The following is a 26,941-nucleotide window of genomic DNA, read 5'->3' on the forward strand; positions in this document are numbered from 1 at the left end:
TGTTAGGATACTGACTAACTCCCAGCTACAGTGAATTGAGAATAGTCTTATTGTTCTGATATCAAGTAACAGCTGTAGGCAGAAGCATTTTCCTTGACTAAAGGAAGCCAAAAATGCAATCTGGTTATTTCATAACTTTTCTAATAATCCAGGTGTGATCTCACTGTTTGTAAAGCCCAGCCCTTCCCAATCTGCAAGCTCACCTTCCAGCCCTGAGCCTAGCCCACTCACACCATATATAAGCTCTGCCTCAGCCCATCTCCTTCATCTGCTCCTCTCTGCTCTGCCCTTCGGTCTCTCTTGCCTTGCCCAGCCTTCTCGTCTCCAGGCACCATGACCAGCAAGTCCACCACGAGGATCCAGAGCACCAGCAGCAGCCACAGAGGCTTCAGTGCCAGCTCAGCCAGAGCCCCAGGGCTCTGCCGCTCTGGCTTCAGCAGCATGTCCGTGTCCCGCTCCAGGGGCAGTGGCGGCATGGGAGCATCATGCAGAGGCACAGGCTTTGGCAGCAGGAGCCTCTATGGCACAGGGGCCTCCAAGAGGATCTCGATTGGAGGGGGCAGCTGCTCCATGGGTGCCAGATATGGCAGCGGAGTTGGAGGCAGCTTCAGCTTCAGCAGTGGACTTGGTTTTGGAAGTGGAGCTGGTAGTGGCTTTGGGCTCAGTGGTGCTGCTGGCTTTGGTGGTGGTGGCTATGGGGGCTCAGGCTTTCCCGTGTGCCCACCTGGAGGCATCCAAGAGGTCACCATCAACCAGAATCTCCTGACTCCTCTGAACCTGGAAATCGACCCCACCATCCAGCGGGTGAGGACCGAGGAGCGTGAGCAGATCAAGACTCTCAACAACAAGTTCGCCTCCTTCATCGACAAGGTGAGATAGGATTTCTATCTAAAAATCCACTATGAGTCTAGTAATAAATACCAAAAGAAGACGGAAGATATTTCAAGGTTTGTACAAATACCTTGGTGTTTTGCAGGGGTTCCCATTTGCTCCTGAGACCTGCATTTGGGGGCCCCTTTCTTAGTTGGATTGGCAGGCAGAGCCTGATTCTCATTCAGAGGTGATCCACAAAGGACTCCATGATTACTATAGCAGAGAGAGACAAGCTCTGTGCCCCACTTTAGCACGACTGAGGCACAGGAAGGCAGATGTGTTCACCTGATGGCAGCTCATGTGCCTTCATGTCTCTCAGCACCAGGCCACTCACAGCTCCAGCCAGCTCTTCCACTTTTTGCCTGGGCCCTACAGGATGGGCCCATCTTCCCTAGAAGAATGAGGTTGGGTACTTCACTCTGGAACTCTTTCCGCAGGAGAGCAGCGCACATGGAAAAGTTTAGGGGACAGCAGGTGACATACAAGAGTGAGGAGAACATGGAAACAAGAAATGCAAGCTTTTCTTTCTTCACACTCTGCTCCCCTCCAGGTGCGTTTCCTGGAGCAGCAGAACAAGGTCCTGGACACCAAGTGGACCCTGCTCCAGGAGCAGGGCACCAAGACTGTGAGGCAGAGCCTGGATTCTTTATTCGAGGGGTACATAAGCACTCTCAGGAGGGAGGTGGATAACATCTTCGAGGAGAGAGGCCGCCTGGACTCAGAACTGAGGAGCATGCAGGACCTGGTGGAGGACAATAAGAAAAAGTAGGTTTAAGAAGAATGGGCTCAGGTTCCCAACGCTCATACCTTGAGACTAATGAGTGGCCAGGGCTAGATGTGGATATGGTTACTAAGCATTATATGTCCATTAAGTTGAAAACCAAAATTAAAGGCTAGAAGCAAATAAAATTTTAAAAAGTGAGGTATCAGTAAACACAGGAGGCAAACGATCTGAAAAATGTAGGCACCTTCAGTATCTCTGTGGCATAGAGTTGGATATTCTCTATCTATGGAAAATGTTAGATCCCAGGCTGCCTTTCAGCTTCAACCAGCCACTGGCTCAGATGTGTGTCAACCCTCTTCTCCTAGATATGAAGATGAAATCAACAAACGCACAGCAGCAGAGAATGAGTTTGTCACCCTGAAGAAGGTGAGCTGATTAATCAGGGTTCTAGTTTCTTGCTCAAGGAGAGACAGGACTCTGCATCCCCCTCCCATCTCACAAGACCATTGCCATGGTGATAAAATGGGGGCTGGGGAGGAGGGCTCAGATGACTCCACACTGTGTGCTCTTTCTCCAGGACGTGGATGCTGCCTACATGAATAAGGTGGAACTGCAAGCCAAGGCAGATGGTCTCACAGATGAGATCAACTTCCTCAGAGCCATCTTTGAGGCAGTGAGTATCTCCACCTTGCTTTCCTTCACTCAGATGGGTTCTGCAGGGTGGGGAGGCCTATGACCCAACTGGGCACTTTGGAATCATCCAGGCCAAGATGACCTTAGGACCTTGTGTTCTGCAGGAACTGTCTCAGATGCAAACCCACATCTCAGACACTTCTGTGGTGCTGTCCATGGACAACAACCGCAACCTGGACCTGGACAGCATCATCGCCGAAGTCAAAGCCCAATATGAGGAGATCGCTCAGAGGAGCCGGGCTGAGGCTGAGTCCTGGTACCAGACCAAGGTGAGCAGTGACTTGGCAGCCACTAAGGAGGCCCCAGCCCCACCCTGAGCTCGAGAAGCCTCCTGACTTCATGGGGGAATTACTGAAAGGAGGCTAAAGTCCTCTCACAGAATGTGTACCCCACATTATTAGAACAGCTCTCAGATATGATGTCCCTGTCTAGGAAGCAGAAGAACCACCCCCAGGCAGGAGGAAGCTCCCATAAAGGACCAAGTCATCTTTGCTTAAGCTCAGCTTTTACTGATGGCTCTCAGAGACACTGAGCACAACATCAGTCTCTGAGACATAACTGTCTCTGGTTCCCACCAGGATGTTCTGTACCTTGGTTCCACCGTGTCCAGCCACTTAACATCAACTTTTCTAAAATTCATTGAGGAGAAGCCAATAGGTGGAGATTACTCCCTGTCTGATTCCGAGTCAAGACACCATTGTGCACATGTAAAACCTCTCGCATTCTCTGTCTCCCTCTCCCCCTGCACGACAGTACGAGGAGCTGCAGGTCACAGCAGGCAGACATGGGGATGACCTGCGCAACACCAAGCAGGAGATTGCTGAGATCAACCGCATGATCCAGAGGCTCAGATCGGAGATGGACCATGTCAAGAAGCAGGTACAGGGCAGAGACAGGGTCGGGGCTGCTTGTCCATGCAGTCCAGCCTCCCGGGCTCTTCTTCACTAGGCAGGAAGAGCAGGGACGAGCCTGCTCGAAGGCCCAGGCTCAAAGCCCATTTCCTTGCTTCCCCTTGCAGTGCGCCAGCCTGCAGGCTGCCATTGCTGATGCGGAGCAGCGTGGGGAGATGGCCCTCAAGGATGCCAAGAGCAAGCTGGAAGGGCTAGAGGACGCCCTGCAGAAGGCCAAGCAGGACATGGCCAGGCTGCTGAAGGAGTACCAGGAGCTCTTGAATGTCAAGCTGGCCCTGGACGTGGAGATCGCCACCTACAGGAAGCTGCTGGAAGGCGAGGAGTGCAGGTGGGTGACACACCCCTCTGAGCACCTGTGGGAGGGGTCTGGCCCTGAGCAGGGGATTGTGGCCAGCAGTGATGGGTGCTGTCAGGAGACTCTGGAACAGGGGATGGCGGTCTCCATGAGCCTTGGGTGGAAGCTTCTCCTGGGATCAGGTATGGACTGCGGAGGACTCATCCTCTGTGTTCCTCTCCTCCTAGGCTGAGTGGCGAGGGCGTTGGACCTGTCAACATCTGTAAGTACTTGGCTTGTCTGCCTCCCAGTTGTTGACCTAGTGAGCTGGCTCAGGGGACAGAGTGAGCTCACGGTGTCTGTGTCCTGTTGTCCTCCCTACAGCTGTGGTGCAGTCCACCATGTCCAGCGGCTATGGCAGCGCTGGTGGTGCCGGCAGTGGCTTCGGACTGGGCGGAGGCAGCAGCTACTCTTACAGCAGTGGTCATGGCCTTGGAGGTGGCTTCAGTTCTGGCAGTGGCAGAGGCATCGGGGGTGGCCTCAGCTCCTCTGGTGGCAGCAGCTCCACCATCAAATACTCCTCCACCACCTCCAGCAGGAGCTACAAGCACTGAAGTCCTGTGCTGGCCCTTGTCCCCACCCTGCTCAGCCCTCTGGTGCAGAGCCTTCTGCTCAGGATCTTTTCCTCCCCTGCCTCCACCTTGCTCTCCTGCTGGGGCTCGGAAGGCTCCTACCCTCCTGGCTCCTCTGTCTACCTGCTCCTCTGAGTTTCCACAGCTTATCTGTAGAATGTCAACAACCATTGTCACTCAGACATGCCAACATTGTTGTGATGTTCCTTTCTATATGAATTGCCATTATTCTGTGATGCCTATTCCATATGCTCCATTTAAGTACTGAACATGAGTCCACTGCAGACAAGGAGTCCTCCCTCTGATTTCTAACTGCCCTGATGTTGTAGCTGCCTTCCGGGATTCCTCATCTGCCCCATGTATCGTCTTGCTGTTCCCTTGGCAATGAACGCTATGTGACATAACCCCTCTGGTGTTCTGAGTCTGTATCCCCACCCTATTTTTTTCTGGTCTCTTTGGCTTTATTTGTTCTGTTAAATAAAGTACATTTAAAATATATTTTAAGTTTTTGGGGGTTTTTGGTTAAATTATCCTGCTCCATATTGAGTCTAAATCTTTCTTTCCACAAACTATTCATCATCTTTGGGGGACCATCCCTCTCCCACTGACAGTGCACCATGCTCCATACTTACCATATCCTTCAACACAACGTGATGTAGGAATTTTCTAGGTGGAGATCACCAATGTTCTTTAGCCTTCCACACTTCAGGATTTTCCCCCCAGGTAGAGTCTTTTAAAAAGCATTAAGACTAGGAGGGAAACTGGGTCCTGTAATGTGGATGAGCACAATCTGATAACTGAGGTTCACTTGTTTTTTCTTTTGTTACCATCATTTTGTGGCTTTGTCCCCTCCTTTATCTCTGAGACTTCTTCAGAGACTCCACCTCCCATTTCCCCACGCCTGAGAGACACTACACAGATCCTTCAAAATAGAAACAGTTGGCAAGAAGGCACAATACTCACCTCTCTATATGATTATTAATATAACTGCTGCAGAGATCGCTTTGATACAAACCCTGAGATGTATCAATCAAACCACATAGCACAGAGAGGAGCATCGGAGACCTCAGAGTGTGGTTTTGAAGCCACATGCTGCTAAATGTGTTGGATGAATTTGACACAACCCAGATTACTTGAGTTCAAGGAAGCCGCCTCTTGCAAGAGGCTGGTTAAACACATTGAACTATACACTCAAAAATGGTGAATTTATCTGTCTAAACCTTATACCTTAATAACCCTGAAAAAAAAGTGAAACTGTAAAAGTCAATAAAATCAATCACTAAAATCTCAAAACAGTGTTGGTTAAAGATTTTGTTTTAAAATACTGTTGGCACAGTATTTTAAACCATGAGTTTAAACCATGTTCCATGTTGGTCAATGACTCAGATTAGTGAGGATGTGGTTCTAAAGATCTTTTTCACTTGGCATTAGGATGTTTAAAACTGTTTTAAATTTTACACATCCATGCAAATTTTGACAAGCAAAACTAGATATGGGAGGTTCATTCAAATCTGTCTAGATATCAATGTCAAGGTTATAATTTTGACCGTTAGGGAGAGACAAACTCTCTAGATTTTAGGTCAGGTTTATACAAGCTTATTCTGGAGCCTGGCTAATCAGACATTCCACAGCATGTCTTATCTATAAGAAAAAAGAATACATAGCACAGGAAACTTCCACTAGAACAATAATACCCATCTTTTCCTCCTTGTAATGGTAATTTGCTAATTTCAAGCCACAATGGATACCTTCTCTAATCAGATTAGGTCTAATCTGTTTACATGGCTGTCACAGGTAGGCAAGGGTCTTAATGCTGGACAGATCACTAGGTAGAAGCTTGGGAGCTGGGGAGACTTTGGGATTAATGATTTCCCTCCGTGTCTTCCACTGCAGTCTGAGGTCAAGGCAAGATAGAAGCAGACGTTGAAACTGCCACACTGGACAAAGCCCAGACGCTGATAGAGAAACATCCCAACGTGGAAAGACAGACTCAGTTCTCCTCTCCCTGTGGAGAACTCCAGGACAGTAGGCCACCTACAGGTACCCCTTCTGTGAAGGCCATGCAAGGACCCAATTGTGAAGAGGCCAACTGGATGCCAGCTGATTTCTGGTTAGAGCAGGCATTATTACTATCCCTGTCACCTATGAATAAGGTCATCCAGACAAAACAGAGTACGCCCAGTTAAATTTGAACTTCAGGAAAACAATAAAAATATTTTAGTATGTTGCAAATATTGCATGGAATGCGCTTATACTAAAATATTATTTGTTGTTTACCTGTACTGCACATCTATATTTTTATGCTACATCTGGTAACCCTGCCTAGATGGTAGATCTGTCCTCATACTGAATGTGATGAGGGCAAGGGTGGCTGGACTGTTGCTTTGGATTTCTGCTGAAGGACAGACAATAGGCAAGGACCAAATATAAGTCCCTTTCCTCTGCACCTTCCCCTCACCGTCATCTCAGGTCTCTGCTTCACGCACCTGCCCCAACGCACCTGCCCCACTCCAGCAGCCTGGGCTCTCCTAAGGGCTTTTAGTCTTTGTGGTCCTCTTTGCCCTCCTTCGATGTAGTCCTACAGTTTCTCAAGACTGATCCTCCAGCTCGTGGCCCATAGGTTGTTTTAAAAGACAATGTATTTATTATGTTTGTTATTTATTAAAAGATATTAACCCAGAAACAAAGGAGGGACACAAAGAGGTTAAAATACTAAGTGTTTGATTGTGAGGAGTGAGAACTTGGATAATTACTATTTTTCTTTTTGTGCTTTGCTGCTACAGAAGAATAAGTGTCCTGCTGCCTGGCCCCACTGCAATACCACTTTTATTACACACTGAATTCCCACATTTTCTCTTCAGTCATATTGATCTCTGTGCCCCTACCATAGTAGAGCTTTGTATAATAGCTTTTTATATACATTGTTTTCTGATTCAGAAAGTCCTACTCATGGTTTGTTTTCAGTGCTTCCTGGTTACTCTTCTTATTTGCTGCATCATTTTCTCTTATCTAAAGGTAGCATGTGAATATTGTTGACTTCTGTACCTTGTTCTTGTACCAAATCACCTTGTTAAACTTCATCCCCATTTTAAAGATGAGAAAACCAAGCCTCAGAAAAGTTAAGTAGCAGGACAACGAAGAGGCAGAGCAGGGTCCAAGGGCTGATGGGCCTCGATTCGTAATCTGTGCTCCTCCCCTTCTCTGGGATGTGTGGTCTCACGTGGACTCAGGCTTCCTCAGCTCCCCTTTGGCCTTTGGCCATAGGGAGAGACTGACCTGCGCCTTCTCCTTGGCTCCAGCCCCTTGCATTTCTTGCCCTCTGGTGGAGGCACCCCTGCCCTGGGCTGCCAAAAAGCAGCGGCGGGAGCTTTCTCTTCACCTCAGTGAAGCAATGCTGTCCCATGACCTCAGCTGATGACATACACGCCAGCGAAAACACCAAGCAACGCCTCCCCTCTAGCCTGGGGAGTCCAGCCCACACTAGGAGGAAGATGAATGGTTGCTTTTTCCCAGGCTGGGTCTGTTGCCACTGTCTCCTCCTTCAGCTCTGAACTCTGGCCAGTTTTGTCCTGCCTCTTTCCAAGAGTTCTTACCAAGCCCCTCTGAAACCTCCTTTCCACTTTTCCCACTTTGACTTCTTGTCTACTCCCGGACGATGAGGAAAGAAGGAGTAGAGTGTGACCATCATTAGCTCGTTACATTTGCCTCTGAAAATATCTTCACAATTCACTCCTATGTGCCCTCTGTCATATATCCATCCAGCAGTCACTTGGCAATGTAGTCAAAGGCAGCCTATGGCATAGCAAGGTTCTGGACCCTAAAGAATAATTTACAAGAACGTAGGTACATTGCTAAGTGCGGCTGACTTATGGGTGTCCTGTGAGCAAACCTTCTCACCTGGCCAAGCTAAAACTCTACCCATAACACACACACACACACAGAGAGAGAGAGAGAGAGAGAGAGAGAGAGACAGAGACAGAGACAGAGACAGAGAGACAGAGAGAGAGAGAGAGCGCCCAAGAGGCAAGGCAATGAATGCCAAGTGTGAAGGTCCTTGAGAAATGGTAGGGCAGCTTCAGGGGTGCTCAATAGGCACCCATTCCTTCAAGGACAAAATTTTAAAAATGTAGGGGAACCCTGCTTCAATACTAAATCTATAAAATACCATGATGCCTAAATAGCATTATCATAGCAGAGTATATACATGTGTATCTTATGGAAATATTCAGCACTCAAAACAAACTAGAAGCCTCACTTCCATTTATTACCCAATAATATCTCATAAATTATTCCAGAGAGAATCTATATTCATCCCTAAAACTTCCCTCCAGGAAACACATTCCTGTTTGGCATTAGAAGGTAGAAGTAATTGAATCCCTCTTGGTGAAATTTAAGTTTACTCCCTAGTCGTCTCAATAATAATAATGACAAATGGTGGTTCCATTCTCAGCTTTCCCAGGAATCTCCAAACTGCTTTCCAAATTGGCTTCTCGGACTATTCCCTGAAGACCTTAAAAGAGCATGCTACAGGGATGCTGCCATATCGATGTTCATAGCAGCACAATCCACAATAGCTAGACTGTGGAACCAACCCAGATGCCCTTCAATAGATGAATGGATAAAAAAAATGTGGCATCTATACACAATGGAGTACTATGCAGCAATAAAAAATGGCAAAATCATAGAATTTGCAGGGAAATGGATGGCACTAGAGCAGATTATGCTTAGTGAAGCTAGTCAATCCCTAAAAAACAAATACCAAATGTCTTCTTTGATATAATGAGAGCAACTATGAACAGAGCAAGGAGGAAGAGCAGGAAGAAAAGACTAACATTTAACAGAGTCATGAGATTGGAGGGAAAGGGAGAGAAAAGGGAAATTGCATGGAAATGAAGGGAGACCCTCATTGCTATACAAAATTACATATAAGAGGTTGTGAGGGGAATGGGAAAATAAACAAGGAGAGTAATGAATTACAGTAGTTGGGGTAGAGAGAGAAGATGGGAGGGGAGGGGAGGGGGGATAGTAGGGGATAGGAAAGGTAGCAGAATACAACAATTACTTATTGGGCATTATGTAAAATTGTGGATGTGTAACCGACGTGATTCTGCAATCTGCATTTGGGGTAAAATTGGGAGTTCATAACCCACTTCAATCTAATGTATGAAATATGATATGTCAAGAGCTTTGTAATGTTGTGAACAACCAATAAAAAAATTAAAAATTAAAAAAAAATAAATGCTGTTGGAACTGAAAATCAAAAAATAATAATAATAATAATAATAATGACAAAGAAACAGATTGGTCTCTGATCACAATTCCTTTCTCCTTTCCTCATACCTCCTATTTCCCAATTCATTCGTCATTTGCATGAGTTTTTGGGCTCCCTCAAGGCTGGCCAACTCTTGCTTAATAAACCAGTGCTCAGGGGTGAATGAAAGGCACTTGCAAGTATTTCCTTTAAAAGGAATTTCTCTCTCTCATTGGCCTGATGAAGCACATCCAGAATATGCACAGGAATCACACAGAGGGCACTGGGGCATCTGCCCATGAGGTCATTGCCATTTAACCTTTTCCCTGGAAGGGAGGAGAGAGTAGTATCCTGGCTGCTCAGATGTAATCTGCATCATGGACACAGAGCTGATCTGCTCCGTGGACACCAGTTCTTCCATAGATTCCAGTAGGACATCTCTCTGATTTTATCCTCTGCAAGCTGCATGTTGATCAATTGCACTTGGATTGCATACCAAAAGAGCTGACTAATGAGACAGCCCTGTGCCATGTCCTTCTTCAAAGAGACTAATTCCCTTGTACTAATGAGTCATGGGCCCTAATGTTCCTTTTCTCTATATCCAGGCTTTTGAATATTTACCCTTCTTAAAGAAGAGCAAGAAGAGGTTCTTGTTCTACAGTTATATCTAGTCAACCAGTCTCAGTTCAATGGCTCTGTTTCCCAATATCATCATCAATGTCATTGTTGCCACCTTGTTACCAGTGACTGATTTGCTACTGCAGGTCAGTTGGGCATTGTACAGCCCAGAGTGAGGCAGGAACTCCTAGACGAGTATGGGTGCCCTTTGGAATTAGCCTTCCTATGGATCATGGGAAACACAACCCACATCCAGATGGTCCTGTCCTTGGAAACACCCAGGTAAACAGTGCATCACCTAGATGTCTCATGTAGGAGTGCAGCTTGATACAGACGAGGAAGGTATATGTCCTACAGATGAATGCAATCCCATCCCAAGTGTGGGTGGATTCACTCTGTGATTTAACCCTGAGAAATGTTTAAGCCAAGCCAGCCTGCTGAACCTCCCCTTCTATGCTCCAGGGCTGATTCCAGCAGTCTTCTGTGAGTGCCCAAAATGTGATATTTGAAGCCAAAAGTGAGAGCAAGGCTCATCTGAAATCCTCAAGTCCCATCCGAAATGGATCTCACTACTCCTTGAATTTCACATTTTCTAATTCCATCATTATATGACTATTGCTTCAGACATGTTGGATTTATCTTCCACAGCTCAGCAAGCCCCTAAGACGTGGGAATTATGGAAAATGATAATTTTCCAACCTGGGGATCCGTGTGGCATGGGAATAGAGCACTGTGCTAGGGGACAAGAGATGATGATCCTAGTCCCAGTTTTATTCTCAATTTCCTGTAGGACTTTGGGCCTCACTCTCCTCACCCATAAAATATGGGACCTCTATATTGTGCACCTCATGAACTTTGTTGGACCTGAGTTAGATAAAAAAGGCCTGGGCACTGCCCACGCACTCACAGCTGGTCACTGCCTGGTCACCAAGAAAGGTACCCTCCTGGGTGTCTCAAGTCTCCCAGTGCACATCTGGACTACCCCTAAGGTGACAGCTCACCGGTATGACCCACTTTCTTGTTACAATGTGGGATACTTTCTCCATCCACTGTTATGTCCCTGTGCCAAGCATATCACAGTTCCCCAACATGTATTTCTTGAAAGAAAGAAAGAAAGAAAGAAAGAAAGAAAGAAAGAAAGAAAGAAAGAAAGAAAGAAAGAAAGAAAGAAAGCACAAGTGCAGTCTATTTGAAGGCTCAAGTCAGAAGTGTTTCTTAGACAACTAGGTTGAGAGAAGAAAGCCAGGATGCAAGATGGAGTCATGAGTTTTCAGGATGTTCAAGTTCATGAAAACAGAGGCAGCACCAGGCCCGGTATAGGGGTGAGGTGCCTGCTTCTGGCTCTTACTTCCTACCAGGTGACACATCCCCCAACCCTAAACAGCAACCACCAGACTAGTCACAAGCCAATGAGGTGGTGTCAACAGCGTCCCTCAGTGTGCCAGTATCATCCAGCCCACCAGTCTGTGCCCACGGGCTGTGGCTCTGTGCCAGTGCTCAGCATGCCGGTTTTCTAGGTCTTGCACTGTTCAATTCAGAGTGGCTGCTGGGTGCCCTCCTCTAAGGAAAAACTGGAGCAGCATCTCATCCCCCACCCTCACCCCGCACTTTCCTCTCACCAGTTTCCTCCTTGGGCAGCTCCATCTCTGCAAAAACTAGAGAGACTTGGTGGATGAAGCATCCCCATTCTGGGAACAAACAAGGCCGTGAAAGTGGTTGGGAGGAATGGCCAAGGCCCACTTGGAAGCCTGCTTGTCTAAAACCCTCCAGTGATTTCTGCAGAGATGCTGACATCTTAGCCACTCCTCCCCCTAAGAAGTCCCCAACTGTGTGTCACCAGCAGCAGGAAGTTTTTCTCTTTGGATTTTATAAGGTCAGGAAAGCTCAGAGCAAATGTGGGGAGCAGAGAGATTTAGGAATCAGCAAGCACATGACTTGGGTCCAGTTTATCTGAGAAGCTTTCTTTAGATGGGGGAGTTTGAGCAGAATTACAGAATTATAGTTTTTGTTCCCATGCTGACCCTCATCTGCATGGCTTCTTCAGGTTTTAAAAGACAAATTCTGCTCCTTTGCTTCACTTTTCTTTCCGGATGCACTCAGTCGGCACCCCATGCGTGTTAGATTGCTGTTTTGTGAAAGTTTTTAGTCCCTGTGTTGAACTTTGTACAGGTACATCTGTTGGCTGTGTCAAGCACTTGATCATGAAGCAAAGGGACAGCTCCATCTTGCTTTTCTTAAACACAAGAATGATAAGAGTATACCAAAGTGGTCTCAAGGGCTGTCTGTAGCCTGCAGAAGGATCTGCAGCAGCCCATCCATCGGGATCCATGTAAAAGGCCTGATCTGTTTGACCAGTGGAAGGAGCAGATGAGTGACACTGGCTACATGTAGGTAAAGTACCAAGTTCTGAATCTCAAGAGATGATGGAGATCAACTGATCTGTCAGTGCTCTTTGGAGACTGATAATGATCAGTTAATGCAGGAGCAAGAAGGTTATGAGGAGGAAGGTCTGAGCCCCTTAGAGGCAGGCTGGGTGGCACCTACTAGACATTGCAAATATTGAGGAAGTATGGCTGTCCCTGCATGAATAGTCAAGGTACATAAATGTTTCTAGCTGGGCTACCTCAGGGTCCACTGCAAAAGTTACCTTCTCCAAACTTGGCCCAAGGGGCATACCAAGGGGAGACCCGGGTTACAACTGCACCTGCAAAACACCTCCGCTCCCCCTCCTCTTCCAGCATGCGCTCCAGGAGGGTAGGGTCTTTCGTCTGCTGTGTTCATAGATATTACTTCCTATGTCTGCACAGTGAGTACTGGCACATGACAGGTGCTAATATATACTTACTCACTAAAGCCAGGACTCCCTCAGAGAGGAGGAGGGGTGCAGAAGCAATCTTGCATATTGGGCAATGGCAGGGCAGTGACTGTGGCCTGGGTCATCAGACCAGTCTGCTATGGAGAGATGCATTTTGTCTAGGCTCCTCCTTTGGCCTTGATTAAAAGCCAATGCTCCATGGTGCATACCCAACTTCAAACCCTGAGGAGGTGTATCTCTATATCTTCCCTCTACCTCCACACCTGATTGCCACTGGCACAGCCTCCTTGGAATCAATCACCTGCTAAAGGCCTTTGTGTCCCTCTGAGGCAGATGGGAACACACTGAGCAGGAGGGGCACACCTCGGGAAAATAAAGGGCTTGGCTGTCCCAGCTTTGGATGCCAGAGTGCATACCCTGCCCTTGAACCCATCACTCCCCCAAACCTCAAGAAAACTTCACCCAGACATACTCAATAATATAGAGTTGGAGAGACTCAAGAATGCTTGGAGAACAGAAGGGACTATAAGGCAGATACTCTCGATCACACGAACTTCTGCCACAGTTCAATTTAGGGAGCTTAGGAGGCAATTTGGGGAGAAAAGAAGCTATCCAAGCCTCAGTGGTAGATTAACCCCCAGGCCAGCAGAAAATCATCACGCTGAAGAACAGACCACACACAGGCGTCCTGAAGGATAAACTTTGGCCCAGTTTATCTGAGAAGGTTTCTTGGGATGGGAAGTTTTGAGCAGAATTACTGAAGGAGTTTAAAACAACACCAAAACCCTTTCTGACAGAGAGCAAAGGACAATAACAGTTAAGTTTCGAGCTTTCAAGAGTGTGATGACACAGGCTGTCAAGTGGGCCTGGTGTCCTAGGCATTCATTGTCCACTAGGGTAAAAGTCACAGTGCAGGGGAAAGGTCAGAAGGGGGAAGAGGGAAGAAAGACTCACTTCTGTCAATGTAGCTTACCAACTGCCACTAGTAAGACAATGTGGTTACAAAACCACCATCCTGGTGGGAACATTAGAGAGATGAGGAGGAGGAAGAATAAGAATAAGCAGACCAGAGGTCATGGCTGACAGAAACAGGAGTGGAAATGAGATGGCCATGCCTGAAAGTGGGATTCCCAGGAGGGGGAGTGGGAAAGGACGGAATAGGCACAAAAGAAGCAGTCTGGAGCCAGCTTCCCCCGGGTGGCACTCAGGGAGACAGTGGGACTTCCATTCCTTCCCTTGGGCATCTCAGAGCCACTTCCACTCCGGAGCTCAGACCCTCACCAGCCTTTATTCTGTGGAAAGCTCCAAGGAGTTTACTCAGCTCATCTCAGAAAACAAACAAGCGTTCCTTCTGGGAGACAGATTGTCATGTAAGGAGGAGTATAGAAAACAAAGATATTTATTCTTCCCACTGGAGAAGACAGACCTGCACCACCCAGGCTAGGCCCTGGGTACATTGGCAAGCCCTTGAGAGAATTCCTGAGCTCTTCCTGGCCTATGTCAACAAAAGTTGTGATTCAGAGGTTCCCTGTGGAACCTGAGACTCGCAGACAACGTCTAACTGGAGCAGAGGCCCAGCCCCTGACCAGAGCCTCAGGGAGGAGGTTGCTGAAGACAGAGATCCACCACTCCAAGTGCCAAGTTGCCATTCCAAGCAGGTGAGTGCATCTGCCAGCCACTGGCTACCCATGTGCTTCTCAAAGGACAGCTGTGTGGAAGGACCATGGCACCTGGCTCTGCTCACCAACGAGGTCATGGTAGCCTGCCTTCTGCATTAATCACTTGCCTCATTTCCTTATCCACACAATGGAGACTGAATATCTATCATTTCCTCTCTCACTCACCCATCCTTCAAACCCACAGCAAGAAACAAGGTCAACAAAATCAAGATAATCTAGCTATTTCTCTGGGTGACTGTCCCCATAGTAGAGATAAGGGGAGGAGAAGCAGGAAGAAGGGGGACAAGGAGCACTATAGACTCCTTGTCAGCCTGTCACTAGTGCAGGGGTGAGGGAGAAAAAAATCTTCCACTAGATGCAGATTTGGAGCTCTTTTGATGAAGGAGTAAAGAGCTGGGTATCCCCATCCTTGGGAGGAGGGGATGTCTGTGACCCATCTGGAAGAAGGAAGCCTCAAAGATAGCTTAGAAGTAGCGCTTCACTGGACACCATCAATACCATCTTGTTCAAAATTTCTTTAGCACTGGGTACGGTGGTACATGCCTGTAATTCCAGCGGCTTGGGAGGCTGAAACAGGAGGATCACAAGTTCAAAGCCAGTCTCAGCAAAAGCAAGGCCCTAAGCAAATCAGGAGAGCCTGTCTCTAAGTAAAATACAGAATAGGGCTGGGGATGTGGCTCAGTGGTCATGTGCCCCTGAGTTCAATCCCCAGTACCAAAAAAAAAGTTTTTTAGAATCTCACAGGACCATGAGTTTATTACTAAAGAAACAATGTTCATATGTTGTGTTTCTTTTGAATCCCCACAGGATAGAATGGAGCTGGCCCCTCATTAATACTTGTTTGAATATCAGGAAGGAAAGGACTCAAGAAACATTTACTAGCTGGCAGCAGTGGTGCACACCTGTAACCCCAGCAACTTGGGAGACTGAGGCAAGAGGGTCATGAGTTTAAAGTTAGCATCAGCAACTTAGAGAGGCCCTAAGCAACTCAGTGAAAGGGCTGGGGATGTGGCTCAGTGGTTAAGTGCCCTTGGGTTCAATCCCCAGTACAGAAAGAAAGAAAGAAAGAAAGAAAGAAAGAAAGAAAGAAAGAAAGAAAGAAAGAAAGAAAGAGAAAGAAAGAAAGACAGATTTATTGAGCACTTACATAGTCAAAGCAAAAATAGTGTTCACAATGACACTCATTACACAACTATCTTACACACAAACTGAAGCTCAGAAAAGTTGCATGACATGCCTAACATCCCTCAGCTGTCATCGGCTGGACTAGCATTCAAACCCAATTCTTTCTACTCCCACAACTTCTGTCCACAGAAGATGGAGGGCTGGCCTTTAAAGTCACTTAGGCAGGGTGCACACGTGTGTACACACATGCACATACACACTCATGCACCAGAAAATCACATGTGACTTATGAAAGAGAAATGAAAGCTTAAGAGCAAAAGAACAGGACAAGCAACACCAGGTGGATGTCTGTGGAAGTGTGCAGCAGAATTTTCAAGATCTGGAGGGCCAGCCTGATGGGATGGGAGGAACCGGCAGTAGCTTCTGAGAAAACCCTCAAGCACAGGAAGCACGCCAAGGAACAGGAAACAGTGAATCGCAGTGGCTTGTATTGACCCAAGCTGTTTGGACAGGAGGGAGTTGGTCCCAGCCTAAGAAAGCGGTTTAGAAATGAGGCAGTGTTTTTTGAGTCCATTAAAAGATGCATGATTAGGACATGACTGAAAGTAATTAACTTGCTTCTCACTGGTCTGCTGATCAAGTTGCAACTGGAAAGGAGTTTCCACGTGGGGGAGGGAGGCAGGGAACCAACCAGTGGCTTTTCTGCCATTTCCCAGGGGGTGCTGAGTGTGAGCTCACGCCTGGCGAATGCCTAGGGGATGCCATCAGCAAGGCCCCCTTCATTAGGGGAGCCCCGCCCCTCCTGGGTGCCCATAAAAGCCCACGGACCCACGGCTCCCCAGCTTCTGTCTTCTCCATCCTCTTCTTGTGCCTACCTCGGGAGCTCCCGGCCACCATCTTCACTCACCATGTCTCGGCAGTCCACCATCACCTTCCAGACCGGCAGCCGCAGGGGCTTCAGCACAGCTTCGGCCACCACGCCAGCCTTGGGTCGCTCCCGCTTCAGTTCCGTCTCAGTGGCCCGCTCCACTGGGGGCAATGGAGGACTGGGCAGGATCAGTGGTGCTGGGGCGGGCTTTGGAAGCCGCAGCCTCTACAACCTGGGGGGGTCCAAGCGGGTCTCCATCGGTGGGTGCGGCGGCAACTTCCGAAGTGGCTTTGGCAACAGGGCTAGTGGTGGATTTGGGGTCAGCAGTGGATTTGGTTATGGGGGTAGCATTGGAGGGGGCTTTGGTGGCCCTGGCTTCCCCACCTGTCCCTCCGGAGGCATCCAAGAGGTCACCGTCAACCAGAGTCTCCTGACTCCCCTCAACCTGCAAATCGACCCCACCATCCAGAGGGTGCGGAAGGAGGAGCGGGAGCAGATCAAGACCCTCAACAACAAGTTTGCCTCCTTCATCGACAAGGTGGGACAGACTTCCTCTGTCTCATTGCCTTTGGGTAAACGGACTCCGGGGGAGGGTCCAGCCCAGAGGGAGACACTAACACAAGGGTCCCCTGGGAAGTGTTTCAAATCCAACAGGTAGCAGTCATGCAGCCCTGGCATTTTCAAGTCAGGCTAGCTGACCCACCTTGTGGAAATGCTCCACTGTCCTCTCTGGGGGTCTTCAGTGCTGGTTCAATGTGGAGAACAGGAGAGCTTTCAGTGAAAACCCTCACCAGAGCTGGAGGTGTGCAAAACAACCCAGGCATGGAGGCTTCTCTATAGAAGCTCTGGGCGCCTATACCCGCTCCATAGAAACCCTGAGGAACTTTAGGGTAGCTTCATGGGCTTTCTCATTTGGGGTTGGAGCTGTCAATTACATAGTTGTTGGTTCGTCATTGGGTGAAAAAACATCTTTCCCTCCCTTTTGAATAGGAGCATCTACTGCTACCTCCCCAAGATGCTCAAGATTGGTTCTCTCTGCTCCTCTCCAGGTGCGCTTTCTGGAGCAGCAGAACAAGGTCCTGGAGACCAAGTGGACCCTCCTGCAGGAGCAGAGCACCAAGACCGTGAGGCAGAGCCTGGAGCCCCTCTTTGATACCTACATCAATGACCTCCGTCGGCAGCTAGAGGGGATCACCACAGAGAGGGGCAGGCTGGATGCTGAGCTGAGGAACATGCAGGAGGTGGTAGAAGATTTCAAAGTCAGGTAAATTGGAGACAGGCTCCTGGCCTCACATGGTCATTCCAGGGCTCCTTTTACTGAGGACCAGAGAGGTCCAAAGGAGCAAATACCAGTGCCAGCAGAGAGCTTTAGAACTTGTCATCATGATCCCATAGATAAAGCAGCATTGAGGGAGTCACAAAGAGACCTTCATCTCATGGGTAACTATTAACGGAGCCCATTCTTATCTGTTGATATGACTGCAAAGGGTTGCCAGCATCATCTAACTAAAAACACTGCTCCTGATGCTAGAAGCACAATACTATTTTACCTTCAGCAAGTTATTTCATTCCATCAGATGTGGACTCAGTGACAGAGGAACTTGCATTAATAAGATGGCATTAGCTCAGGAGTGAGGCGAGGTAGCAAGGAAGAAGTGGGAGCTTCCACAAGCCGCTCTGACCTTCCTCATGGAGGCAAATTGTGTCTGCATGGTAGGGGAGGTAGTCAATGGAAGGGGACAGCTCTAGCTAACTTACCTGGCATACCCTGGGCTTCCGAGTTTGGGCTACACCTAGTTACAAAAATCTCACTGCTCAATGGCCACCCTGAAGTTCAGGGAAATATGTCAAACTCTGCCTGGAACAGTGTCCTGAACAAGCAAAGCTCACTCTATAGTTTTAGCCAATAATTGAGGCAGCAAACTTTTTTGAAAATTCGAATTGTGCTTCTATAAAGGGATGACATTGCCCAAGCATGCATTTCTACTCCTATTAGTTTTATGCTCATCTTCTAGCCTTATAAAAGTTTTTTTTAATACCTAGCAGAAGAAATTATCCCCCTTTTATAGAGGAAGAAATAGAGGTTAAGTGAATCACCCATAGTCACGCTCAGGTCAGCCGCAGAGGTGGGAAGGATTTGAGGTCTCTTAATTCTTGCTCCACCAGCCTGGGAAGAGTTAAAGGGAAGTCTTGCTCAATAGCCCACCCCCTCGCCCTTGTCTTTACAGGTATGAAGATGAAATTAACAAGCGCACGGCTGCTGAGAATGAGTTTGTGGCCCTGAAAAAGGTGAGGGGCAATATCTCTCAGAGGAGATTTAGCACTGAATCTCAGAGTGTGAGGAAGTCTGACCCTTGTGACACCCAAGAAATGTCACTCAGTCTTGAGGCTGTCTAGAGAGCTCTAACCTGCCCGAATGCTCCCTCAGTGTTTAAGTCCCCAGTAAACCTGCTCAGGTTTCTGTTAAACCAGGGAAATCAAGCCCCTAGCCTCAGTAATGGCTCACTCCCAACCCCAAAGCCCCAGACACTGAGTTCTCTCGGGTTCAAGCTAGAAGGGCTGGGAAGGTCTCTCTTCTACTACTTTGGGGCTGACTGCTTGGGGCAGGGACCTCAGAGGAGCCCTCCATGTTGTTGCTCCAGGACGTAGATGGTGCCTACATGAACAAAGTGGAGCTAGAGGCCAAGGTCGACTCTCTGACAGACCAGATCAACTTCCTCAGGATGATCTTTGAGGCAGTAAGTCTGCAAGTATTTTTGTTCCTCCCAGGTCTGAAGCCTAGAAAGAAACGGGTGTGGCAGAATGTCATTCCCATAGTGTCTCTGCCCAGCACCTTGACAGATGCCTCAAGCTAAGGGTCTTGGGGACAGTGGGGACCAGGGAGAATTGTTTGGAACTTTGTCACACTAAGCTAGCCCTTCTTTCCCGACTCCATGGCATGGCAATCCTACCAAGGATGATGTGCCGATTTCCAAATTTTAGGTCACTGGGTAGTATTCCCAAGGACTCCAGGCCTACCTGCTCCCTTCCCCCTCCCAGAAAAGTTCAAAGAGGCTAGCTGCCCTTCAGCTCATTGTCCAGGGGGCCTCTTGCCCCCTGAAGATGCCTCATTCAGGACCTTGTCCCATTGAAGGCTGAGATCTGGGTGCGTCTGCAAAGGGAGAGGGGAAGGAAGGACCTAGGGGTTGCCAGGTCCTAAACATCACCTGATCCTGAAGAAACCACTCGTGCTGGTTTTTTGAATAAAGAGATGTCATATTCAAGTCTATGCAGTATGGATTCAGAAGACTCTAGCCATCCTCATACCCAGGGAAGGCACACTGATGGGAAACTTGAGAGGTGACAGTGGGAAAAAGACTCCCACCACACAGGTCAATGGCCCAGAAACTTCCCAGGACAGGATGGAATCCCTTCAGTGGCTGGAAGTACCCCTTGGACAGCTGAAAGAAACTCTGCTAGGGACACCAAAGAAGGAATTCCTACTCTAGACAATTAGTCACGGTGGGGATCCAAGATCCCTTCTTTCTGTACCTGCGTGACTGAGTGTATGCCCTGCAGGAGCTGTCCCAGATGCAGACCCAGGTCAGTGACACTTCCGTGGTCCTCTCCATGGACAACAACCGCAGCCTGGACCTGGACAGCATCATCGCTGAGGTCAAGGCCCAGTATGAGGATATTGCCAACCGTAGCCGAGCTGAAGCTGAGTCCTGGTACCAGACCAAGGTGAGTGTGGGCACCTTGCCGATAGGTTCCAGAACGGGTCAGTGTTCCCTGAGATTCCACATCATCACTTCACTCAGGAAGCATTTCCATTTTTTTCCACTTGGCAGGAACATCTTTGATGCTGTGAGCAACTAGCTTGAAATGCCTGTGGACACATCATATGTTGCCGGGGCACTGTTGGGTGCTCAGAACCCAGAGCAGGGCTCCACTCTAAAATAACCAAGAAATAGTCACAGGGCACTTTCTAAAGGGAACATTCATTTCATTCATATATACTGAGCTCCTACCATCTGCCAAGCAGGGTTACAGGGTTATAAATGAATAAACCACAGAGAACCCAAGATCTGGGAGTTATGGAAGGGAAAAAGATGGCAGTAATAAAAAGCTGCCATTATTAAAAGAGGTGGGTCTTTAGCCCAGTAGGGAAACAAAGAAGGGAAAATGGTTGCAAAGAAGCAGGAAAATATTGAGGGCTGAACCAGTAGCTGGAAGGCAGGGTCGTGCACCTTGTGGATAAGAGAATGAAAGGGGAAGTGGGGTGACCACAGAGGGCTGCTGTCCAAAGGCAGCATTTACCATTAGAACGGTGTAGTAGACTTCTAAGACCAGCTCCCTGCCAAACCCAGGCCCCTTTCAGAGGGCAGCCAATCACCCACACACTGGCACCTGTCCCTTGCACTGCCTTAGTCCCTTCTGGTTGGCAGCATTGTAGAAAGGAAGGAGGGTATCAGGTGCCAGGTGTCTACAGGGCAGTTCCTTGGCAGTGAGAAGAGGCAGGGTGCACTTCACTCCAAGGTGAAGTGATGGAAGTTTACAGTGAGCAACTCCTTACGTTGTTCCTTCTAGTCATGAATATCTAGAAACAGAGGAAGCTGGCTATACTTGAGGCAGCAAACTTCCAAAACTGAGCCAGTTTCTTGGCTCTGGCAAAGGTGCTCCTTCTGTCAAGAAAGGTGTGGGTGTGACTCTGGTATGCCAGAGGACATAGGGTAGAATGATTTCTTCTAAGTGAATGTGTCCCAGATAGGCACTATTAGACCTGGAACCACTGAGATTGGAGACTCTTTTACAAAGGTCAAAATTGCAACCTCTGGCTGGGGTTATGGCTCAGAGGTAGAGCGCTCGTCTAGCACTTGTGAGGCACTGGGTTCGATCCTTAGCATCACATAAAAATAAATAAATAAAGGCATTGTGTCCATCCACAGCTAAAAAAAAGTTGCAGTCTCTGCAGCATCAACCTCATCTCCCTAGCACACACTTGGTCTGGATACATGCCTGAGGCCAGAAATTCCCCAGGGACAGTGACCAAGCCCACTCCTCACTCCTAGAACTTGTCATCTTCTCTCCTGCCCCCCAAGATCTTCTCACACGCAGTTTCAATCTGTCTGGAATGTTCTCCCCACAAACTGACCACTTCAACCCTTTCTTCCCTCCTTCAGATTACAGCTCAAGCATCTCCAGCCCTAGAGAGACTTATCACCCCCTCCCCACTTCCAAGTCTAGGTCAGGCTCCTTTATGACACTCTCAAGGACCCTATTTCCTAAAGGACACTTTTCACCATTTGAAAGTGTAATTTTGGAAATATGCTGATGGGATTAGTGGCTGCCTCCCTCAGTGAGCTGTGAGCCTTGGGGGAGCAGGGGCTTGACTGTACTGCTCATGGTGTTCCCAGAGCAGTACCTCTAGGAACCTGCTACCTGCTACCTCCCGGACAAGCAGGACGCTCAAGGAGCACTGGCTGAATAGAGAGAGAGGCAGGAGCAAGGGACTGGGGAATGAGCGGGCCTGTTGGTGGCCCTCAGGGAGTGCCTAGGCCAGGCATTTGGCTGGGTGACTGAGTCTGCTCTGGTCTTGTCAGTATGAGGAGCTGCAGGTCACAGCGGGAAGGCATGGAGATGACCTCCGCAACACCAAGCAAGAGATCTCCGAGATGAACCGGATGATCCAGCGGCTGAGAGCTGAGATCGACAGTGTCAAGAAACAGGTAAAATTTGGACAAGGCCAAGAGCTCCTCGAATGTTCATTTCCTCTGGGTCTTCCTGCTGTCTCACAGGACTGTACCTGGGGGCACCATGCCTCTTGGGCCTGGCAGCAGGACTCATGATCCCTCCTTTCCTTCCAGTGCGCCAGCCTGCAAACGGCCATCGCTGACGCAGAGCAGCGCGGAGAGCTGGCCCTCAAGGATGCACGGGCCAAGCTGGTGGACCTTGAGGAGGCCCTGCAGAAGGCCAAGCAGGACATGGCCCGGTTGCTGCGTGAGTACCAGGAGCTGATGAACGTCAAGCTAGCCCTGGACGTGGAGATCGCCACCTACCGCAAGCTGCTGGAGGGCGAGGAGTGCAGGTGAGGGGCAGATGTCCAACTCCATCCTCCAAGCAAAAGGAGCTCCCTCAGGCCATTGTGAGGGGCTTAGGGTGCTCAGGGACCACAACACAGGTAGGATTGGGCTGTGACTAAGAATTTAGGTGTAGTTTCCTTCCAGGCTGGTAAATAATTTGAGGTGCAACTACGTTTAGTACCCCATAAAAATCTAACACCTCTGCAGATCCAAGGAATCACATTCTATCAAAGGAGAAATCTGGTTACAAGGCAAATCTCAAAATATGGTTTAAAAGGCTCTGGACCCAGCATATACTATCCCAGTAGTTTGGGCTTCTAGGTCTCCCACTACCTAGTTATGTAACCTTCAGAAAGTCAGTTTCCCCTCCCTGGCCCTCAATTTCTTCAATGACAAAACAAAGAAACTATACGATATGTTCCCCAAAGCTCAGATGGAGCTTGCTGTTCCTTGGTGCTGTGCCAGTTACTAACTATATAACTACAGGCAAATTTCTCAAGCTCTCCACATCTGTGTTTGTGCCTATAGAAGGAGATAATAATAGTTCTGATATCATGTGGTATTCAGAGGTTTAAAATAAGAGACTGTACATGAAACTCTTTGAACAATGCCTTGTATGCAACTGGTGTTCAATAAATGATGGGTAGCATTTGGTTAAGGGCTATGGAGTTAGATGGACCTGGCTTCAAACCCAGCCTTCTGACCACTGGCTAGATAATTAACCTCTAAAGCTTTAATTTTCCCTCTGTAAAATTAAGACAATAATACTTACCTAATGGGGTTGTTGAAAGAATTAAGTAGCATAATGTAAGTCCCAGGTACTCAATAAATGTTAGCTCTTATTAGAGTTCTAAGTACTCATTTATGAGTGCATACCAGTTGCTAAGACAATAATAGACTGGTTGTTGGTATTATTATTTTTATGACTCAGACTCCCTATAACAACCTCAGTGCTGGCCTAGTATATGACAATAGTCCCTTGTTGAGAGAGAAGTCTTGTTATAAGACAAGCTCTGCCTTTCCAACTGACACCAGTCTGTGATCAGCTTTTATTTCCTTAGAATGTGTGACAAACTTAACAAAAAATGTGCTCCTGAGATTATAGGTTTCATTCCTATGAACCTCAATCTCCACACTTTGTCACTCATTAGATTATTTTTAATACAAAATTTCAACTTGCATAACTTCTGCAATAAAAATAATAAAGGGGTTTTAATGTATTTAAAGTAATTGCAAAAATGTCACTGCCAATGGCCACAAGCTGCTGGACACCATAGTAACCTTCCTTCTCCCTTCCTCCCAATCAGGCTGAGTGGAGAAGGAGTTTCTCCAGTTAATATCTGTGAGTATGACATCCTTTTTGTGTTATTTGGAGTGTGTGTGCTTGAGGGAAGGGAGGTGGTGGGCTTGCAGAAGGGGAAAAAGTATTAGGGGGATTCCACTGAAAGGTTACGTTCTGAGAAGTTTTAAGGGTTTTGCTGTTGTTGTTGTTGTTGTTTTTGGATATACATGACAATGCAGTATTTTGACATATCATACATACATTGAGTACAACTTCCCATTCTTGTGGTTGTACATGATCTGGAGTTACACTGATAGGAAATGTGTGTCTGATTCATTCTACCATCTGTCCTATTCCCATCCCCTTTTCCTTTCCTTCATTCCCTTTTCTCTAATCCAATTTGAGTTTAAGGTTTTGAGTCTGTTTAAAAGAAATCCATATTTGGAGAGAGGCTTTAATATGACATTTCTGACCTCTTTATGAATGACTGGGGAGGGGGGTTGCTGTAATTGTTCCACATGGGTTTAGAAAACCTCTGCCATCTCCCTCATCTCCCAGAATTCCACACCTGAGACTGGGGGCTACAAGTCTAGCTCAGACCTCCAAGATGAGTGTCTGATGTAGATAGAACCTAGGAAAAATCACTGGTTTGCCTTGGGTCTCTGGAGGCAGCCTTCATGCTAGGCACCAGGGCCTGGCCCATCAGGGGACCCTGCCTCCAAACAGTTTGGGAAGAATTCAGTGCGTGGCTCCACCTTGCAGAGCCCAACCACAGGAAATTGCCAGGGGTTTCCAGGCAGCCAGGGCATCATGGGACATGGCAGTTGGGTATAGCGGCCCCAATGCAGGAGAGGTGTTCCCAGCGTGCCATAAGAGCAGAAGTTGTTTCTCACAGAGCTCAGTGCTGGCATCGGGAGGCCAACAGAAATAACTTTGGCAACTCACACTCTACAAGTGAGTTTGGTTTTCTTGATGAAGGATTCATAAGAGCAACTGACTATACAAACCAGTGATCCTAGAAGCCAGAGCCCTCTGAACCACCCCAGCGTCCGCCTTCCCTAATGCCTCGTCTAGTGGTTCCAGACACCCTTGAAGCTAATTTGGGGAACAAATGGCAAAACATTGAGGTTCATTTCTCTTGAAATACACCTGTGAGTCTGCATTAGTTTCCTAGGGCTGCTACAACAAGCGGGCTGGCCTACAACAACAGAAGCATATTTTCATAGTCCTATAGACGAGAAGTCCACCATTGGGGTGTCAGCTGGGCTGTGCTCCCTCTGAAACTTGTAGAGGAGAATCCATCCCTGACTCTTCCTAGTTTTTTTTGTGGCAGCCATCAATCCTCAGTTGTCCTTGGCTTACAGCTGCCTAACTCTAGTCTCTGCCTCTGTGATCATGTGGCTTTGTCCCCGTGCACTTTCTTTAGCTGTCTTCCTTCTTCTAATCAGGACCAGTCACACTGGATCAGGGCCCACTCTAAAGACTTGTCTTAACTTGACTACATCCACAAAGATCCTATTTCCAAATGGGCCATATTCTCAGGTGGTTGGAGTTAGGGTTTTAACCGAGTTTTTAGAATGATGGTTCATCTGCTAAGAGTTCATTTTTCATTTCAGTTTTTCTTCTGTAAGACCGAAACCAGGGTATTCGAATGTCTAAGGCAATGAGTTAGGAGAATACCAGGTTGGTCGGAGAAAAGAGGCAGAGTTAACTGAACAACAGGTTCATCTTTGGTGTTTCAAGAATATTCTAGCCCCTCTCTGGGATTCATAAGGCCAAGGCTTGGAGATGAGAAGCAGCAGGATTGCCCCCTAGAACTTGCCAGAAGGAAGGGAGACTCAGAGCCAGGTCCAGAGAGGGACCTAGTATCAGATGGAGCAGCAGGGAGATGGTGGTGGAGTCACAGGGAAACAGCTTCCTAGAGAGTGGTAGTCTCCAATAGGTTCTAGAAGGAGAAGGGAGGTACCAAGTAACAGAAGAGAGGCAGCAAGCCATTCTAACCTAGAACACCCACACTACAGCTCTGGAAAGGCAGGCTGCAGCAGAGGACAGAATCTCACTAAGCAGGTGGGGAGATTGCAAGGAAAAACTGTTGCCTGCGAGAACACCCCAGACCCACCCCCAGGACCTCCTCAGGACACAGACCCTGGCAGCCCCGGTGTCGTCCCTCCTGTGCTTGATTCTCATCATGTCTCCTCTCTCCCGGCAGCTGTAGTCACCTCCACCGTTTCCAGTGGCCATGGCGGTGGTAGCAGCCTTGGAGGTGGAAGTCTGGGTCTCGGTGCAGGCAGCAGCTACTCCTTCACCACCAGCGGCGGGCACGGCCTAGGGGGTTCAGGATTCACTGCCAGTAGCAACCGAGGCCTCGGGGGCAGTGGCTCTAGTGTCAAGTTTGTCTCCACCACATCCTCCAGCAGGAAGAGCTACAAGCACTGAGCACAGCCCCTCAGCACCCTTGCCCCACCCTGAAGCCTGTTTCACTCACACCTAAACCTGGACATCCAGGTCCTTCCTCTTGTCTCCCTTCCACGAGGCCCACCTATGCTGCTGGGAAGCCTGGAGACCTGGCTGAACCCCACTCCCTGGCCAAAGGCAGTCTCCAGGCTCCTCCTGGAACCTGTTTTGTGCTAGCCATGCAAAAACCAAAGCCCTCTTTCTTCCAAAGTTCGCAAGAAGCTTATCTTGCAAGGCCTCAGCAGTCTGCAAACACCCCTTCGGCTCCCCCTTGCTCCCTCCCTCCCTCCAGTTGCAGTGATGGGGAGCCTGTGTCTCCGAGGCTGTTTCAATGCCAGCCTGTCCCAGTCTGGCTCAGGGTGCTTATAAACTGCCTGCTGGTCTGAGTGCTCCTTTGTTCCCTCCCCGGAATGTGTCTATTAAATGCATGTGTAATGTGTTGGCGTCAGGCCCTCTGTTTGCAAAGCTTATGGACCCAGAACAATCCTCCTCCTTCCCAGGCTGTCCCAGCACAGAACTCCTCACAAGCAGGCTCCCAGCACATCAGCCCTCGCCCCATTCCTTCGAAGCCAAGAGAGAGGTATGGGGAGGTCAGGAGACCACCAGTCTTCCTCCCCTAGCTTCTCCCACTTCTTCTTACCTCTCTTTGGGATACCTTGTTTGGAAAGCCCAAGCCCCTG

The 26,941-nt window shown here is 48.2% G+C and overlaps 2 protein-coding genes across 2 annotated transcripts; both read left to right on the top strand.

Annotated features, from left to right (window-relative positions):
- The first annotated feature begins 333 nt into the window (after positions 1 to 333).
- On the top strand, positions 334 to 4,530 carry LOC101958101 (keratin, type II cytoskeletal 6C). The gene is made up of 9 exons (XM_005325121.4): positions 334 to 870; positions 1,424 to 1,638; positions 1,963 to 2,023; positions 2,175 to 2,270; positions 2,395 to 2,559; positions 3,044 to 3,169; positions 3,309 to 3,529; positions 3,724 to 3,758; positions 3,860 to 4,530. The coding sequence occupies exons 1-9, from the start codon at positions 334 to 336 to the stop codon at positions 4,087 to 4,089; spliced, it is 1,686 nt and encodes a 561-aa protein (XP_005325178.2). The 3' UTR covers positions 4,090 to 4,530.
- Positions 4,531 to 16,334: 11,804 nt separating this feature from the next.
- On the top strand, positions 16,335 to 26,663 carry LOC101969105 (keratin, type II cytoskeletal 75). Its single transcript, XM_005324990.3, has 9 exons — positions 16,335 to 17,001; positions 17,513 to 17,727; positions 18,692 to 18,752; positions 19,106 to 19,201; positions 20,022 to 20,186; positions 22,046 to 22,171; positions 22,310 to 22,530; positions 23,833 to 23,867; positions 26,017 to 26,663. Exons 1-9 carry the CDS (start codon positions 16,354 to 16,356, stop codon positions 26,241 to 26,243), a joined length of 1,794 nt encoding a protein of 597 aa, XP_005325047.2. The 5' UTR covers positions 16,335 to 16,353; the 3' UTR covers positions 26,244 to 26,663.
- The last annotated feature ends 278 nt before the right edge of the window (positions 26,664 to 26,941 follow it).

Source organism: Ictidomys tridecemlineatus, chromosome 6 (genome assembly GCF_052094955.1).
Source record: "Ictidomys tridecemlineatus isolate mIctTri1 chromosome 6, mIctTri1.hap1, whole genome shotgun sequence".
In the NCBI taxonomy this organism is placed as follows: Eukaryota; Metazoa; Chordata; class Mammalia; order Rodentia; family Sciuridae; genus Ictidomys; species Ictidomys tridecemlineatus.